Source organism: Ambystoma mexicanum, chromosome 8 (genome assembly GCF_040938575.1).
Source record: "Ambystoma mexicanum isolate Mex_15411 chromosome 8, UKY_AmexF1_1, whole genome shotgun sequence".
In the NCBI taxonomy this organism is placed as follows: Eukaryota; Metazoa; Chordata; class Amphibia; order Caudata; family Ambystomatidae; genus Ambystoma; species Ambystoma mexicanum.
The window spans coordinates 521,732,724-521,752,248 of NC_090929.1; the positions used below are offsets into that span (position 1 = coordinate 521,732,724).

Genomic DNA, 19,525 nt, shown 5'->3' on the forward strand with positions numbered 1-19,525 from the left:
TCTGTCACAGGTAAAAGAAGGTATTTATTCAGTGTACTTCCTTGTACCCAAAAAGGATCTAACCATGCGCCCTGTATTAGATCTGCGCCCAGCGAGCAAATTTGTAAAGCCACAGAAGTTCCGCATGGTCACTCTGCAGGAAGTAATTCCCTTGTTATCACAAGGGGATTAAATGGAAACACTGGACATGAAAGATGCATACTTTCATATTTCAATGTTGCCAGTGCACAGAAAATACCTCAGATTTATGATACAAGACAAGCATTATCAGTTGAAGGTACTACCCTTCGGCATAGCATCTGCACCAAGGGTATTTACAAAGGTACTACCGGTGGCAGCAGCACATCTGCGCAGGCAACCCATCCCGGGTTATCCTTACCTCGATGACTGGCTCATAACAGGGGACTCTTACGAAACCTGTCTGTCAAATACCTAAAAGATGATAGATCTTTTATTCAGTCTGGGATTCTCTATCAATGAGAAAAAATCTAGCCTAGACCCCAGTCAGGTCAAGCAGTTCCTATGGGCTCTAATTCAAACAAAGGACGGCCTCGTCTTCCCCTCCAATGAGAAGGCCCAAAACATGCTGTTTCAAATCCCTCAGTATGTAGCCAGTAGAGAGGTGACGGTACGGAAGGCTATGCAACTGTTAGGAATGATGGCGTCATGTATTTACTTGGTTCCTCATGTGCGCCTGCTCATGCGTCTAATGCAGGAGTGGCTCAACAGCCAGTGGTGTAAGGCCAGCGGACAATGGGACAATCTAGTGGTTGTCTCGCCAGCCCTCGTTCTCTCGCTACGGTGGTGGTCGTGGGAGAACCTCTTGAAGGGGAAATCCTTCACCACCACTGCTGTGGAAGCCACTCTAACTACAGGCGCATCTCTCACATGGTGGGAAGCTCACTGGCTTCAACAAACAGCGCACAGAGTTTGGTCGTCAGGCATAGCATGCAACCACATAAATCTGTTGGAACTACTGGCAGTGTTCAAAGCACTAAAAGCTTTCCAGACACAACTGCAAGGAAAGACAGTCCTGATCCTCACAGACAGCACCACGGCCATGTACTATCTGAACAAACAGGGGGGCACTCACTCTCCAGGGCTGTCCAAACTGTCACAGAACATTTGAAAGTGGGCTCTCAAACGCAACATGTTCCTGTTATCACAACATGTTCCAGGGGAACTCAATCTTCTAGCAGACGTACTCAGCAGAGATTTCCCGCTACCCATGGCGACTACATGAAGACATCGTCTCCAACGTTTTTGCAAAATGGGGCTTCCCAGAGATCGATTTGTTCGCAACTCTGGAGAACGATCAATGCCAAGATTACGCCTCCAGGTACCCCCAGAACCGGTCCAAGGGGAACAAACTCTGGATAACATGGTCAGGGAAATTTGTTTACGCTTTTCCCTCTGATTCCCCTTCTCAACAAAATAGTGCACAAAATGCACCAGGAACCAGTCACGATGATACTGGTGGCCCCGATATGGGCCCGCCAACCCTGGTTCGCTCTTCTGATGGAGATGTCCCTATCTACTCCAGTGAAGCTGCCTTGCCCGTACAACATGTTGTCGCAAGACAGGGGAGACGCTTCACCCATGCCCGCAGACAATGAACTTAGCGGCCTGGCTCCTGAGGTCATAGAGTTTGGGCACCTGCAGCTCCCTCAGAGATGTATGGACATTCTCAGGGAGGCAAGAAAACCGAACACTAGATATTGCTATTCTATTAAATGGATACGGTTTGTCATTTGGTGCAACTCAAAGATCATTAACCTGATTAACTGCTCTCCCACACACATCGTTTTGTACCTAACTCATTTACTTGACTCAGGCCTGGTTTTTAACTCTCTAAAAGTTCACTTATCTGCGCTTTCAGCCTACACTCTATCACAACAGAAAGTGCCATGGTGGAAGATACTAGTTATTAAGGCTTTCATGGAGGGAGTGAAAAGAGTTCACCCTCCCATTTTTAACCTGGCTCCCGGATGGGACCTAAACGTGGTGTTGACTAGGCTTATGGGGTCTCCTTTCGAGCCCATTCACAGAGCAAGTCTCAAAGATCTCACCTATAAGACTGCTTTTTCAATAGCTATTACCTCCATTAGGAGAGTGAGTGAATTACAAGCGCTCTCAGTCCTAGATCCCTTTGTAACAGTTCACAAAGATAAGGTGGTTCTACGCACTCACCCTAAGTTTGCGCCTAAATTCATTGCTAAGTTCCACGTGAACCAATCTATAGAACTACCAATGTTCCCTTCAAAACCCTTCAAGCATAGGAGAAAGAAGCCTGCACACACTGGATGTACGCAGAGCTGTCATGTTCTACATGGAAAGAACTTGACCACTAAGAAAGACTGATCCGTTTTTTGTTTCAGTGGCGGCAGGAAGAGAAGGAGATGCCGTCTCCAAATCCACCATCTCTAGGTGGATAGTCAAAAGCATCACACTCTGCTACACTCTTGCTAAGAGAGAGCTGCCCTTCAAGCCTAGCGCCCATTCTACTCGAGGCACTGGGGCTTCCATAGCATTCATTGCAAATGTTCCCCTTGAGTCCATTTGCAAAGCGGCAACCTGGAGTTCTGTACACACCTTTACAAAACACTATTGCCTAGACACTCATTCTAGGTCTGATTCTCAGGTGGGACAAACAGCACTAAGACATCTTTTCACTACTGTTCCTTCTCACAAACCACTGTAACAACCCTCGCCCAAAACCCCCTCTGGCAAACCCATTGGCCAGGTGGAGTCAGGATTCGGGCCTCTAGAGCCCGGCATCCTCTTCAAAAGCCCTCATGGGGCCAGGCTCATACACCATGAAAAACAATGTGCTTGGGAACTACTTTATTGTATTGTCAGCCAACATGGAGGCATCCACATAACTTGGTACCTAAGAACCAAGCTATGCGGTCTAGTGTTTTGGGTGTGGTAGCCTAGGGACTACTTTACCTGGACTATTTTGTTGGGGCTATTTAAACCACACCCGAGCAAGACAACACGCTTCGCGTTACTTTGCAGCTTGCAACGTGACTCTCACCATGTCCAGCTATTCCCTCGAAGCTCGGAGAAGCAGAACCTGCAAGGAGACAAAAGGAACATCATTAGCATCAGCATCTTACCTGCAGTCTTCATCTTTAAACACTCGCAGCTACTGAGAACAGCTTCCTCGAATCTGCACGTCTCCCGGACAGAACGACCTGAAAGAGGAAGATATAGGCAACATTATAGAAAGCAGTAGAGATATTCACAAATTACGAACTGCTCAAAAGGCTTACCTGGCTGGGTGCCTCTTGGCTGGCACCACTCCGGACATTCCACTCGCGCTGAAGAACACTGCGACCTACAAGGAAGGAAAACACAGGTCACAAGCAACGGCAAGACTTCGCAGCGCTGCGCATAGTTCTTACTTACCGCATCATGGCGCTCTTAATGCGCCATCATTTACCAGCGGGGCTCAACCAAGCCAGTTCACCACGCTGAAGCTCCGCATACCTAAGGGAGAAAAAAAGAGACATTTTAAACAAAGAAAGGCATGCAGGATAGGAACAAACCTAAAGAACAGCAATAAGACCTACCTGAACAATATCGAACGGGCCGGCGTCAGAGAAGTAACTGGACCGCCCTCGCCCATGAAAGACAATGCGCCCTTGCAAAGAAGGCAGGACAGAGAGCCTGCCTAATTCTACCACAAGGCAGAACCTTCCCCGCAGACCACATCAGGGCAAAGCTGAGAAGCATACCAGCGAGTAACCCGGCTGGGTGGCGTCCCTGTGGATACCAGGTGAGCGTAACAGAATGCAAAGCCTATCATAACAAATCCACCTGGGCGCCATGGAGACATCAGAAATGGACCAATTGGCCCAATTACTAGGAGAGCTTCGTGCTGAGGTTCATTCTGCCAGACAAGAGACTAATGCCCTCCGGAGAGACCTAATAGTGACCAAAGAATGCACTGAAGAGATTAGCAGGCAATACTTGCAATCACAGGCAGGACAGACGCCTCTACCTGGAAGCAATCCAACGATGCGAAACCCCGTCATACCACCGACTCCGGAACAGATCACGTTACCTGGAACAGTGCCCCTGGCACCACCAGAAAGGTTCTCAGGTGACCCACGGAAGTATGCAGCATTCATCAATCAGTGCCGCCTTCATTTTCTTTGTACGCCTGGAGCATTTCCAAACGACCAAGCTCGGGTAGCTTTTGTCTTATCATACCTGAGTGGTAGTGCAGCAGATTGGTTGGTGCCGTTGGTAACCCATGACGATCCTCTATTACATGACTTTGGGGGGATCCAGAGAGAAATGGAAAAACTTTTTGCTCGCCATACCCAGGAACAAGCAGTAGACAATGGACTCTTGTCCCTCCGACAGGGGAATCAGGACTTGTTAACGTACATTGCTACCTTCAACAGACTGGTTGCCGAAGCTAGGTGGCCAGAAAACAAAAGAACCACGTTATTCCATCGAGGCTTACCAGGCAAATTAAAGGACGTCTTAGCCCAGGTGGTTGATCCACCCAGAGACGAAGCAGAATTCATAAATCTGGTAATGCAGCTAGACCACCGGTTGCAGGACAGAAAGACAGACCGGTCTAAGACGAACCCTCAGACCGTGTATGTTCGACCAAGGGAAAACACACCCCGTGTACCTGAAAATGCTGTAGAACCCATGCAGATTGGAAGGATACAGCCTCCATTAACAAATCAAGAGCGGGACAAAAGAAGACAACAGCAGCTTTGTTTGTATTGTGGGAAACCAGGACATTTCCTGAAGGACTGTCCAGTAAAACCCCCAAGAAGAGCAGTCGGGGCCACAGAGAAGGATGAAGCTAAGGAATCGGAAAACTACCAAGCTCGACAAACGTAGAGGTCAGTTTGTCAAGTGAGAAGAAAGAATTGCTGACCTCGCACTTTGCAATACCAGTGATCTTAATTAACCACCAACAGTCGTCAAGAATGCATGCATTTGAAGCATACATCGATAGCGCAGCAGTTGGAAATTATATTGATCAAGAACTGGCAGCAGAGATGGGGCTTCTTTTGTGTTCTAAGCCAACTATGGACAAGGTAACCACCGTGGATGGGACAGAAATCGCTTCCAGACCAGTAACCCAGTGCACAACCAGGGTAACCTTGCTGTGCCAGGATGGACATCGGGAGTCTATTTCATTCGATCTCATCAAGGCACCTCAGTTCAGGCTAATACTAGAGATGCCATGGTTGGTTGCTCACAACCCTTTGATAGACTGGCGGGCACGAAAATTAACCTTCCCCGGTGACTGCTCCCCTGCCTGCTATTACCAAGAGGAGAAACCCGACGTCTGTATCCCCATGACTCCCGGAGCGACAGTATCAACCCTGGGAGCAACTAATACCTTGCCAAGTAAATACCATGATTTCCAGGATGTTTTCCGAAAGGACCAAGCCAATACATTGCCACCGCACAGGCCCTATGGCTGTCAGATCGACCTTGTTCCTGGTGCACAAATCCCTTGAGACAGGATCTACGATCTCACAGAACCAGAAAACCTTCATTTGAAATCCTATTTAGACCAGTACCATGCACACGGATTTATCCGTCCTTCGAAGTCCCCCGCAGCCAGTCCTTTGTTCTTCGTACCGAAAAAGGAGACTTGAGAACCTGTATTGACTACCGCGCATTGAACCAAATCACTGTGAAGGGCCGCTACCCCTTGCCACTTATCCTTGAGATGCTAGACCAAGTTAAAGATGCCCAGATTTATACCAAATTGGACCTTCGAGGAGCGTACCACCTGGTCCGAGTCAGAAAAGGAGATGAATGGAAAACCGCCTTCCGTACTAAGTACGGCTTGTTTGAATATCAAGTCATGCCCTTCGGGTTATGCAACGCTCCTGCGGCATTCCAGTATTTCATGAGTGACGTCTTAAGGGAGTTAATTGGTGTGTGCGCCTTGGTGTACATAGACAACATCTTAGTATACTCAGCCTCGGAACAAGATCATGTCAGTCACGTTCGTTCAGTCCTCACCAAGCTCCATCAACATTGCTTGTTTGCAAAGCTTGAAAAATGCTTTTTTCACATCACTGAAGTAGAATTTCTTGGTTTTATCCTTACTCCAGGAGGCATCAGAATGGACGTGCACAAGGTAGATGCCATTCTGAAATGGCCTTCACCAATGTCTCTGAAAGGGGTACAAAGCATGCTGGGCTTTGCGAACTTCTACCGCCGGTTCATCCCAGACTTCTCTCAGGTTGTGCACCCAATCACAGTACTATTATGAAAAAACAATAAAATGTTTGCTTGGACCGAAGAAGCAGAAGAAGCCTTCCAGGAACTTAAACGAAGGTTTATCTCCGCTCCAATCTTGCCACATCCTCGTCCAGACCTCCCTTATGTTGTTGAAACTGATGCGTCCAGTCTCGCAATGGGGGCTGTCCTTTCACAGAGAGACCCGGAAACCGGCCAGCTACATCCTGAGGCCTTCTGGTCGAAAAAGTTCTCACCTCCAGAGATTAATTATGCCATCACGGACAAGGAACTCCTGGCTATCAAATCCACCTTTAAAGCCTGGAGGCACTACCTTCTGGGGGCCAGACACACCATTACAGTCATCACAGACCACCGAAACCTGCAATATCTCAAAACAGCCAAGGCCCAGTCCTCGCGCCAATTAAGGTGGGCCCTTTTCTTCGCCGAATATGATTATGTAATCACATTTCGACCAGGAGTCAGAAACGGAAAGGCGGATGCCTTATCTCGCATGGGCATAGATGAAATAGTATATACAACTCCAGACCCAGTACCTATTATACCTGAAGACAAACTCTTGGGTATCACGACAACCTTAACACAAGCAGAACTACGAAAAGAAATCCAACGGACAATGAATTCTGATGCCTACCGCGTATGGCAAACTCAAGGAGAACAATATACCATCAAGGACCATATACCCTTTTTTAGGGATCGCCTATATGTACCCAAGAAGGAATTACAACAGCATATTATTTCAAACTATCACGATTCACTGATCAAAGGGCATCCTTGGATCGCCAAAACCCCAGCTAAGGTGAAAGAGAACTTTTGGTGGCCTACCTGGTGTAAGGACATCATTCAGTATATTCAGTCCTGCTGTGTCTGCGCACAAAATAAATCACAGAAACAAAAACCATCTGGTCTCCTACATCCATTGGACATTCCTCCAGTTCCATGGCACACTCTTTCCCTTGACTTCTTCACTGATCTACTTCCAAGCCAATGGTTCCACACCATCCTTATAGTTGTGGGCTTATTCTCGAAGATGGCCCATTTTATTCCTCTCAAATGCCTCCCAGACGCAGCCACTTTAGCAAAAGTGTTCCTGGAGGGCGTGGTTAAGCTACATGGCTTCCCTTCGTTCTGGTCTCTGATCGAGGCAGCCAGTTTGTTTCAAACTTCTGGAAAAAATGTTGTGCAATGTCACTATCCCCAAATGGACAACCAAACCGAGAGAACCAATCAGACACTCGAGCAATATTTACGGTTCATGCTGCACCACGAACAAAGGAATTGGAAAGACCTACTATGGATAGCCGAATATGCATATAACAATTCTTTGCATTCAAGCACGGGACAAACGCCGTTCTATACCCTTTATGGCAGACATCCACGTACCTCTGAACTAGACCTTCCAGCCAGCTTGGAAATGCCAGCGGTAAAGGCCCTACATACAACCATTACTCAGGCTTTCAAAAGGGCAAAGGAACGCCTTATTCATGCCAAAGAAAAACAAAAGAGATTCGCCGACCAACACCGGGAAAAGGCCCCTGATTATCAAGTAGGAGACAAAGTTTTGTTAGCCGCTAAATTCGTACCCATCAAGGGAACCCAGACCTTTCATCCCAGATTCTTAGGACCCTATACCATTAAGGCAATTATCAACCCAGCAGCCGTGAAACTGGATTTACCACCTAATCTACACATCCACCCGGTATTCCATGTGTCCCTCCTGAAACCAATGCAACCCGGCACATGGATTGGGACACCACCTAAGCCCATACTTGTTGATGGAGAACCAGAATTCGAAGTCAAAGATATCCAGGACTCTAAATACTCTAGGACCAAGCTATGTTATCTCGTCAATTGGAAAGGATTTGGACCACAAGATAGATCCTGGGAGCCCAGTGAGAATATCCACATCTAATCAGGAAATTCCATCGGAACTTCCCAACCAAACCTGGGCCAGACAGAAGGAACACCATGGGAGGGGCAATAGGGGGGAGTGCTGTCACGACCCTCGCCCAAAACCCCCTCTGGCAAACCCATTGGCCAGATGGAGTCAGGACTCGGGCCTCTAGAGCCTGGCATCCTCTTCAAAAGCCCTCATGGGACCAGTCCTGGTGCCATACACCATGAAAAACAATGTGCTTGGGAACTACTTTATTGTATTGTCAGCCAACATGAAGGCATTCACATAACTTGGTTCCTAAGAACCAGGCTATGCGGTCTAGTGTTTTGGGTCTGGTAGCCTAGGGACTACTTTACCTGGACTATTTTGTTGGGGCTATTTAAACCACACCCGAGCAAGACAACATGCTTTGCGCTACTTTGCAGCTTGCAACGTGGCGCTCACCGTGTCTAGCTATTCCCTCGAACCTCGAAGAAGCAGAACCTGCAAGGAGACAAAAGGAACATTATCAGCAGCAGCATCTTACCTGCAGTCTTCATCTTTAAACACTTGCAGCTACTGAGAACAGCTTCTTCGAATCTGCACGCCTCCCAGACAGAACGACCTGAAAGAGGAAGATAGAGGCAACATTAAAGAAAGCAGTAGAGACATTTACAAATTACGAACTGCTCAAAAGGCTTACCTGGCTGGTCGCCTCTCGGCTGGCACCACTCCGGACATTCCACTCGTGCTGAAGAACACCGCAACCTACAAGAAAGGAAAACACAGGTTAGCAATGGCAAGACTTCGCAGCGCTGTGCATAGTGCTTACTTACCGCATCATAGCGCTCTTAATGCGCCATCATTTACCAGCGGGACTCAAGCAAGCCAGTTCGCCGCGCTGAAGCTCTGCATACCTAAGGGAGAAAAAGAGACATTTTAAACAAAGAAAGGCATGCAGGGTAGCAACAAAACTAAAGAACAGCAATAAGACCTACCTGAACAATATCAAACGGGCCGGCGTCAGAGAAGTAACTGGACCGCACTCGCCCATGAAAGACAACGCGCCCCTGCAAAGAAGGCAGGACGGAGGGCACGCCTAATTCTACCACAAGGCAGAACCCCGCAGACCACATCAGGGCAAAGCTGAGAAGCATACCAGCGAGAAACCCAGCTGGGTGGCGTCCCTGTGGGTACCAGGTGAGCGTAACAACCACCTCCAACTCCGGGTACTGCTCGCTAGTCTATGCACAGCATGTGATTCTAAGCATTACTTGCCGTAAAAGCATTTCTGATGGTTGTATCTGCTTAGATTCACATGCACCCACCCTTCCTCCCCGCTCAGATGGAAGGAACATAGACATCTAATCACTTTCTCTCTTTTCTGTACTCATTCACGATAGTTATAAGGCTCCCTCACAGCAGAAAAAATACAATCGGAGGGACCTCGATGCGTGAGGGATCTTGGGTACACTACACGTCACGTAGGGATAGTGTTGCAGGCATGCCCATGTCAACGTCCCCTTTCGATTCTCGAAAGACAAGATGCAATACTCCGGGTTACCACTGGATGTCGGATTATATGCACCTCATGTGAATCTAAGCAGATACAACCATCAGAAATGTTTTTATGGTAGGTAATGCATGTCTTATTTGGGTTTTCTGGAGTGCTACTTGCCACCTTATGGCTGCTTCAAAGCTCTTGACATTGGGCATTAAAGGGAACTGATGAACCATTACATAACATAACCTTACACAACACGATCTGAACAACTAATACAGGTGTCCTCAACATTTGGCTGTCCAGATGTTTTGGACTACATGTCCCACCAACCTTAGCCAGTATAGTCAACGGGTAGTGATCATGGTAGATGTAGTCGTAAACATCTGGAGAGACATATGTTTCAGACCCCTGAGCTAATATAACAAAACATGTGTTGTGTCACAAAAACTAAAATGAAGGGTTCAATAAATACATTTCAAAAAAATGAAAATGGCTAAATCACCTTTGAAAACAAAACATTCCAATTACATATCAAGATCCCAACTGATAATGGAGAATTAAAAAGGGAAAACACCAGGGTGGAGCAGGTTTAGGTTTAGATGCAGTAAGGGAGGAAGTAGAAGCAGTGCTGTGAGTGGGTGGAGGGGTGGGTGGTCTTGATCTAGGAAGGTCTAGATCAAAAGCGAAATGTCAAGTTAACGTTTTACCAAAAAAATGCATTTGACAACAAAGCACATAGATCCTAACAGAGCAAATTGTGCAGCATGCCCCATAGCTTAAACATTTCATGTCATAGCCTCCTAAGAGAGCAAAGCTTTTCAGAGCTGGGCAGAAAATACAGTATATAAAATCTTATTTATGCCATCTCTGTTTTAGCCATTTATGGGGATGAAAATGTGCTAGTGACAGAAAAGACAGTAACCGTCTGAAAACAATGTTCAAAGAGTGGACCATGGCCCATTGGTTGTCGGGTAATGTGTGGGACTCCAAGCCTCATTGGCACTTGAACTATAAAATCACATGGGGGTTTGAACCTTACTTATATTGAATTATAAACCCCCATGCTGGAGCCCTTGTCACAAAATTGTGCATGAGTATTCTGACCTTTTCCCTAAACGGTACCCCACTGCTTCTGATATGTGTTCACTTTGCTTACACAATGCAGAAACTGAAACACGCTTCCTAATTTGCTGCTTTGTATGCAAAATTGGTAGATAAAAAGTGGATTGTTCATGTCCAAATAGGGAGGGGATTAGATGGGTAATGGAGGCAATTATTTTCCTCATTCTATGGAAATAGTATTTTTGACATCAAACTTTATATTCAATGCATGGTATCTGAATGTGTATAATCAAACACGGGGGTAGTCTATACAGATATCTGTCCAGATACTCCCAACATGATTCAAGAGAGTACCGCAAGATGACAACACTGGACTCATTCTACAAAACCACACAAGGTCATCTCGCAGAAATGTTGCTCCCTACTTCTAGCAATGCCCTGCTTGATAAAGTAAAAAAAAAAATGTGTGTGCAATGAAGGAACTACATTAATGTGGCTTAGGAAAATATTTAATCAAAACAGTTCCGCAAATTGTAAATGTATAAAGTGAAAAAACATATCAACGAGGACAAAATATTGTGACCTAAAAATAATCAACACAAAACATATTTAGTCAAGCATAAATGTGACTAGCTCTGATTACATAGAATGAATTCAAAAGTTCAGTATCACAAACCATTAAACCTATAGACACGCAATGTCTATTCTAGTGCAGCACTTGAAGTGGTAACCCAAAAACTGGTAATCCACACAATAGCGTCATCAGTCAAGTGCACCAGGTCTAGTGCTGTGCTAGAGTAGACATTGGGCCTCATTATGGGTCCGGCAGTAACCCTGCCGGTGCTACCGGCGGGTTGCCGCCAGTCCTGTAAAAATTACCGGCGCCTGACTTCCCGATGCCACCGGGCTATTCCGAGTCTGGTCGCCAGTAAATTAGGCGCTGCTAATTTTGTTAGTCCCCATTCCCATGGAGTCCATTTAGACTCCATGGGAATGGGTACAGGGGAGCACCGGCAACGTTAACAATGGTGCTGGTGCTCCTGTGAGAACTCTGCGAATAGCTGCTGTTCTGCCCGGCAGGTCTAACCCTGGCACGCGGGCCAGCACCCGCCCGCAGAGTTGTAGTGTGCTGGTCCGGAAACAATGGTGGTGGTAGGCTTACCGACACTGTTGTTTCCGGAACAGCACAGTTATAATGAGGCCTATATCGTGTCTATATTCTACTATATCTAGCTATATACTTATATATAACATTATAGGGCAGCGATAGCTAAGGTGAGTCGGAGACACATAGGAACCCCTCAAAATTCTATTGTTAATAACTTTTAATTCGAGTAATGGAGGCCTCCCCAGACTGCAAAGTTTCGTAAAGAATTGTTAAAAAATAAAAAAGCTATTAAGCGTCATGTAAAATAGTTTTTTTCAAAAGTGCGGCCTACTTCCCATTCATTTTCCCATAGATAAAAAAGGTCAATTTTTGCCAAAGCGCACAGCCCAAACCACTGGATGGATTTGGACCAGGTCTGAAACAACTTGGGCACAAAGCGTTGACTCGCACACCATGCTGGTTTTGTGATTATTCCAACAATTATAGTTATATCTCCCATGGTGCATTGCAGGATCAGGGTTTTCAGAAATGAACCGCCATCTTGTTTTTCTCCCGATGCGAGAGATATTCGAGGCCACAGCCGAGGATATGGGAAAATGAAACACAGTAAAAATATATTTGCAGGTCAAAAAACATTCACATGTAAGGTGATATACTATTTACCTAAATGTGTGCCTCTAAATGCCTTGCGCTTCGAGCTTGGACTGTTCTCACTTGAATGTATTGTCCAATGGAGAAGACTGGCTTTATATAGAAACCTGTTCATGGCTGGTAATAAAAACCTCTATACTGAATTAGGGCATAAATTGAAAAACGGGCTGCTCAGAGTCTCGTTGGTTACCGACAGTGTATGCGCTTCTAAGATCTACCACCATCTCGTCTCACACGGGAACCCTATCGGAAATCTAGAATCATATCTTCCTTATTTCCCCGACCATATCTGGTGCACTTTATATCTGAGATTATATTTAACGTCCTACTAATTGGCGAGATAAAAAAAATTAGAGATGGGGAACCCAGTAAATGCATTCCATGTCGTTTTTGTAATAGTCCCTCTGTAACAGAAACTCTGAGGCACCTTTTGTTAGAAAGTGATATTAGTGATATTATTAAACCCCAACATGTGAGAGCTTTTATTAAATTAATCCCCAATCCAGATTGTGTTAATCTTGACGCCCTATGGTGGGACATGTTACACTGGAAATCGGTATCATTTAAATTAGCCACTGTCAAATTTCTTGCTTAGATATGTGGGCTTATCGATGGTTTAAAACAAAAATGAATTCCAATAATTAAGTGAAAACATGGGGTAACCTTCCCAAAACTACTTAAAACCACGGTAACTCACAGGTAAAATGCGATCAACTACCTGTGTCACAAGAACGTGAAACCTGGAAAAGCTTAAATGTGTTTCGTTACCTGTGGTATGGTTCGTAAAGATTATCTTCTCATGTGTCTACTTATGACTGCTGCATATATTCCTTTTTGGCATATTTGCGTATTTTGTTTTACACCTTGTATTTTGCACGAACCAGACGATATGTAATTTGATTTTATTGCTGTGGTTAAAACAATCGCATTCTTTGATTAACGTTCGGTGTATCTTTAGATGTAACATTTTTTTTAACTTCATGTTTTATTTTTCATTTTAGCCTAACTGATTTCCAATGTGGATAATTTTGTTAAATTTTATGTCTACCTTGAGATTCGTTTTTGTAAAAGTTTTTTTCTTAAACCTGTAAACAAATTTAAAAAAAACATACAAATGCCATCAGGGTAGAGGTGGGGGGATGGCTAGAAAGCACTGCCATCTGTCAAACGTTCCTACTACTCTAGCCTCGTCCACTCGCAAGCCTCTCATCCTCGCCATATCTTCCATATCTCTCGGCTTCTCTCCCCTCCCACTCCCGACCCTTCCACAAACTCTCCCCTCTCTCCCTCTGACTTTGCCAGCTTCTTCTCATCCAGAATCCTCTCTCTTCGCCAGAACATCCTCTCCTCTTCTTCCTCCTCCCCCTCCCCCTCTTCCAGCTCTGCCAACCTGTCCACCCCTGCATGTGTCTCACACCTCCTGTCCAAAACTCACCCTACTGCTGCCCCCTCTTACCCCATCCCCACCTCCCTCATCCCCAAAATGTACCCCCTCCTTATTCCCTACCTAACCACCTTCTTCAACATCTGTCTTTCCTCCGCCACCTTTCCCTCAGCTTTCAAACATGCTACCATAATCCCTATCCTGAAGAAACCTTCTGCTAGCCCTCTTCTTGCCTCCAACTTCCGGCCTACTCTCAACTTTCTGCTTTCGTCTCATCCCACTCCCTCCTCCCCACCTCTCAATCTGGTTTCTGCCCTAAAAACTCCACTGAGACTGCCCTCACCTATGTCCTCAACTCTCTCCTCACTGCTTGCTACGCTAAGCAAACTTCAATTCTCATTCTCCTTGATCTTTCTGCAGCTTTTGATACCATAGATCACCCCTTACTTCTTAGCACTCTGTCCTCCTTCGGCTTCAAAGACTCTGTTCTCTCCTGGCTCACCTCTTAACTCTCCAATCGATCCTTCACTGTCTCCTGGGGCGGCCGCACCTCCTCCAGCCTCCCCCTGAACTATGGCGTCCCTCAGGGTTCCGTGCTGGGACCCTTTCTTTTCTCTCTCTATACCTCCCTTCTCTCCCCAGTCATTTCTTCTTTCGGCATATCCCACTACTTCTACGCTGATGACACCCAACTCTTTCTTTCCTTCTCTTCTTTCACATCTGACCTCCACCTCACTCTTTCTTCCTGCCTCACGGGCATAAAAGATTGGATGTCATCCTACTTTCTTTCCCTCAATACAGACAAGACTGAGGTGCTTTTCTTCCCTTCTAACACTCTCTCCCTTTCTCCCCCTCCCTTCATCCACTTTCCACTTTCCAACCTCCCCATATCTTCCCATGCCTGCAATCTCGGCCTCCACCTCGACTCCTCTCTCCTTCTCCTACCACATCTCTCTAACCTCTCGAGATTGTCGCCACAACATCCGCAAGAGCCGCTCCTCTCTCACATTCCATGCTTCCAACCTCCTAATCTCCTCCCTTATTTTCTCCAGCCTCTTCAACTGCTCCTCTCTCCTCTTTGACTCCCTGTCTCTCACCTAACTCCCCTAAAATCCATCTACCACTCCTCAATCCGTACTGTGTCTCCTTGGCCCTCGAGACTCTATTTCTTCCTCTCTCTCTCAACTTGACTGGCTTCCCTTCCTCTCACAACTGAAAGTTCAATTCCTCTGTCTTGTCTTCAAATCTCTCCATGACCTGGCACCCCCCTACCTTTCCCCCCTCCTCTCATTTTACTCCCCCTCCATCTCTCTCCGCTCAGCAAACCTCTACTTCCTCACTGTACCCCCAGCCCCATGTGCCTCCTCACGTTTCCGCTCCTTCCAACTCTTGGCCCCCCTACACTGGAACTGCCTGCCGCTCTCCATCCGCTCCACCCCTACCTACTCATCCTTCTGCCACTCCCTGAAAGCCCATCTTCACTCCCCCCTGACTTCCCTTCCCTACACCTCCCCTCCTACCCTTGCCCCCTTCCTTTCCCCCATCCTCTCGCCTCCCCCTCGAACCTTAAATTGGTAACAAATACTACTTAAGGGCAATGAGGACACCATATCACTCCCCCTTCCCTTCCCCTCCCCCCTCCCTGCCCCATCCTCTCTCCTTCCCCTCTGACCTTAAACTGGAAACAAATACTACTTAAGGACAATGAGGACACCTGATCACTCCCCCCTCCCTTCCCTCCCCCTACCTCAAATTCTACACCGTAACTTCACCTAACCCCTCCTCTACCCTCCCCCCCTCCCCCCCCTTGTAAATAGTTCTACTTATTGTTCTAATGACCTGTTCATGTTTGTATATATGCTTCTCTCACTTTTGTACCTATTATATTGTAAAGTGCTTTGGCTTAAAGCGCTATATAAATTCAATAAACATAAACATAAAGTTGCAGCACGTTGAAAGGAGGACACGACTCATGTTTGCTGCATAAACCTGGACTGGCACCAAACCGCCAGTTCCGGTGATTCCTTTATTTTAGGCACCCACCCCCCAACATGTGACCCGGTCTCCCGTGACACGTGGCATCACACCACCTACCCCAGGAAGGGTTCTGGCAGGAGCCACTCATCTTTGCCCCAGAAACAAGTCCTGAAATTTAGGGGAGCAAATATCATGATTTCTTTGCTGTTAAGAAAACCTTAATATTCTAATCCGACTGTTCAATCTTCCGACTATAAATGAATAATGTGAGAATTCTGTTTCTTCGTAGCTGTCCTGAGCTTGGAAAGAAGGAACTATTTATGGGGAACTCCACCTCAGATGCAGTGTGCAGTGAGCCTGATAGCAGTGTTGGTGTAATTGCGGGAATCATAGTGACCATTCTTGTATTGCTAGCAGTGGCAATTATATACATTTTCAGGAAGAAGATTCGGGGTGAGTAAGGTATTATTTCTTGAGCTATTGCCAAAGTGTTTTTGATGGATGCAATCATGCAACATATTTTAAAACGTTTCTTACTGGCCAAAATATAGAAAATTGTGAAGTATATTTGCTGGCTGTTTAGTGTGAACTCCATTAGGTCTCATCTTTTACATACAAAAGTAAGGCAGAAGCTGATGTCCAGTGTATTTGTTTAATAAATCATATATCTATGTATGTTCTGTTGTAATATCACAATCTTCTTAGGAATTAGAACTTCTCTACGGTGTCAAACATCCATTAGCTCACAGTGGAGGACAATGTTGCTCAATATTGCAAAATGCAGCAAGATGGCAGACAGTTAGCAGTTGCCTCACCGGTGTCTGTGCCACCTCGTCTCTATTTTCAGTTGCTCAGTCATTTGCCCCTTACCCTGCTCCTCACCCTAGCCCACCCTCCTTGACTACGGATTCTACCCTTTTCTGGTACTTGCATATTAGACCTGTGCCTTCGGATTGAATTTTCTTAGTGAATTGTGTGGATCGGTTCAGGGCCGCCTCTCCGGCTTTCTGCAGACATTGAGCCTTTTGGGAAGCACATGTGACAGGGTCCCGCCCACCATTGCCCCATTCCCCTATAATCAGCCATTGCTCTGCTGTGGCCTCTTCACCCAGCACTGGGCCTCCGTGACTGAGCAATGCTGCTGCCCTTCAACAGTTAGGCACCTGGGTGGAGCATCCATGGTTGACTATGAGCCCAGATCGCCTTGACTACATGTGGCTGTTTGGATAGTTCTGCCACCTAATGAGGATCCATCCTGTGGTTGTGCTGCTGGTGTGCGTAGCCTTTCTTGGGCAGTGCCAGCTTCTTCGCACCACCAGGGAGCTCTACACAGTTGAAGGACAGTGGTAGAAACAGAAAAGGTACTACCCCCTCTTACTCACTGAGGCCTGCTCCTCTCTTACACCAGAATCATATTGTAATGTGCTCTTCCTCTCCTCACCTGATGCGGATGGGGGACTGTGTTTCAATCTGACATGCACTTTGGCCTTCCCACTTCGGATTACTTTTCCCTGAATTCATCTGACCCCTCTGCCTGCAGGCTGAGTGCACTCTGGATCTGATGCCTACCTTTTGATTGGTTAACTCCTGATTACGTCTGTGCTCCTGCTCTCCCTGCCATGAACCCTTTCATTGGAATGAATTGCATATCCGTTGGGTCTTCTATCTACTGCTTTATGATTTTTGGCCTTTTGCATCCTCTTTTGCTGGAAAGACCTTTCTGTACTTTTGGCATTCTGCTTGTTTCTGCTCTCACAAACCATTCTCTGCCCCTTTCCTCTGCATCCTTCTTTCCCCCTGCAGTGTCCCTCTTTGACTGAGACTCATGAGTACCTGACTAGTTTTTAGCACCTTTAGCCAAACTTTTCATCCTTTAGTTCTCTCTCTCTCCCTTTTTCCTTTCTCTAACTGTCTCCTTTCTTTCACTCGTTCATCTCTCTCCCTCCCGCGATATACTCTCTCTCCCTTTCTATCTCTCCCACTCTATCTCTCCTATCTCTTTCTCTTCCAACCCTCACCATCTCTATGATATTAGCGACTTGTAACATAAGTGTGTAGTGTGCTATATTAGCATGTCTCTCCTGCCACTGTCTTTCGTTCCCTCCTTTGCTCCGCTTTCTTCCCCTCTACTTCTTTCTTTTCCCTACCGACTTTTGTACTGTGTTGCGAGTCCCTAGTAACACATAAGATTATAGTGTGCCCTATACGATCACTTAAATAAATGAACGGTGGTATAGAACAGCAGTGACATATTATCTTTTCAATTCTCTGATTAGTCATGATGAACCAAAAAGCATACCATGAAAGTGCCTCTTCAACTACTATCAAAGGCCTCAATTTGCAAACAACTTCCTTTCATCAGAGAACAGCGGGCAAGCCCCCGTAAAATCTTAACTGAACTTTCCCCATCGGAAAGTAAACATCTCCCACATTTCTTGACACACTGAGCCCAATAATGCTGTGCGACGTCTCTTCGAACTAGTGGATACATGGACCACACTTACCCGAGCATAAAAGTAAGCACAATGTCAGCACCTTTACAGTTACTCTGACAGCCTCATTTTAAAATGAGCGGAGTGAGAAAAAGAGGCGTAAAAGCGAGGTGTTATGCTTTGACACCTCCATTTTTCTCTGCCCATTTTCAGGCTGAAAAAGGGTGGAGGAGGGGCCCGGAGCGGGGATAGGTTCTCCCCCGTACTCACCTCCTCCGTGATGTGTGATCTCTTCATTTTAGGCCTGCATGAGATTTTCATGCAAGAGTAAAACGTGTGGATTCCTTTGTTCAAGATCAAGACTAGAGGGATTCTGTAGGAACCCATTAGTAATTTCCACCTGAGAAGTGTATGTGCAGGTGACATTTACTTTTCCACAAGATGGAGAACAAAATGAAAGAGTAAACTCGATATGATGCAACTATCGTGGTAAGTCCACCACTAATTAAGTACAATTGATGTTCGAGAGAGATGGAAAAGGGACTACACACAGGGACGGTGCCTATTTATATTCTTTCCCTTTTAGGGTGCCAAGATTAAGACGGTTATACAAATAAAGAAGAGGCGCACTCCCCAAACCAGAAGATGGAGATTGAGACAAAAATAAATATGTTGTCTTTTTTATCAGAAAGCTAAATATTGACTAGTCACATCAGGGATAAATCCTGAAGTAAGCGGACAAATATATCAATTCTGCTGACACCGGTCGACTGTTAAGGCTCAGGGTGATGACCTGATCCTCGAGACAGACATACTATTGGCTTGCTCGGATAAATAAAATCATTTTAGGTTACTGATCAAATCTGTTATAAACAAGGTGCTGACAACAGATCCAATTTTAGGAGTTGAAAGAAACATCTTCAATCTTCTAGAAAGATTGTTTTTTTATATTAGCAATTCTAGCTGATAAGACACACTATGGGGAAGTAATTAAACAACGATTTTGACATCCACAAGTGTGCACTATTTTTTTAGATGTTAGCAAAAGTAGTGAGAGAGGGAAGGGACAGTCTCTTTGTCTATCCCCTAACCTAGATAGGTGGTACAGTAGCGTACACTAGGGAGAGCTCATCCATGTGAGGGATAGCCAGTCTCTGTACAGGGATATTCAGCAATGAGTAGGGATTTTTAGTGGTAGAAGTGAAAATTAAATAACTCTAATATTGTCTGTCTGTTTTGTGATATATAGAGTTAATAATCGAGAAATAACACCTAAGGC

General features: G+C 45.8%; 1 protein-coding gene across 5 annotated transcripts in view; it reads left to right on the forward strand.

Moving 5' to 3' along the window:
* TNFRSF14 (TNF receptor superfamily member 14) overlaps nucleotides 1-19,525 on the forward strand; it is a 661,986-nt gene that overhangs the window by 310,684 nt on the left and 331,777 nt on the right. For all 5 annotated transcript variants that reach the window (XM_069610212.1, XM_069610211.1, XM_069610213.1 and 2 more), the window contains one exon: nucleotides 16,104-16,267. In XM_069610212.1, coding sequence (XP_069466313.1) covers nucleotides 16,104-16,267 — 164 coding nt within the window. The remainder of the gene's footprint in view (nucleotides 1-16,103; nucleotides 16,268-19,525) is intronic.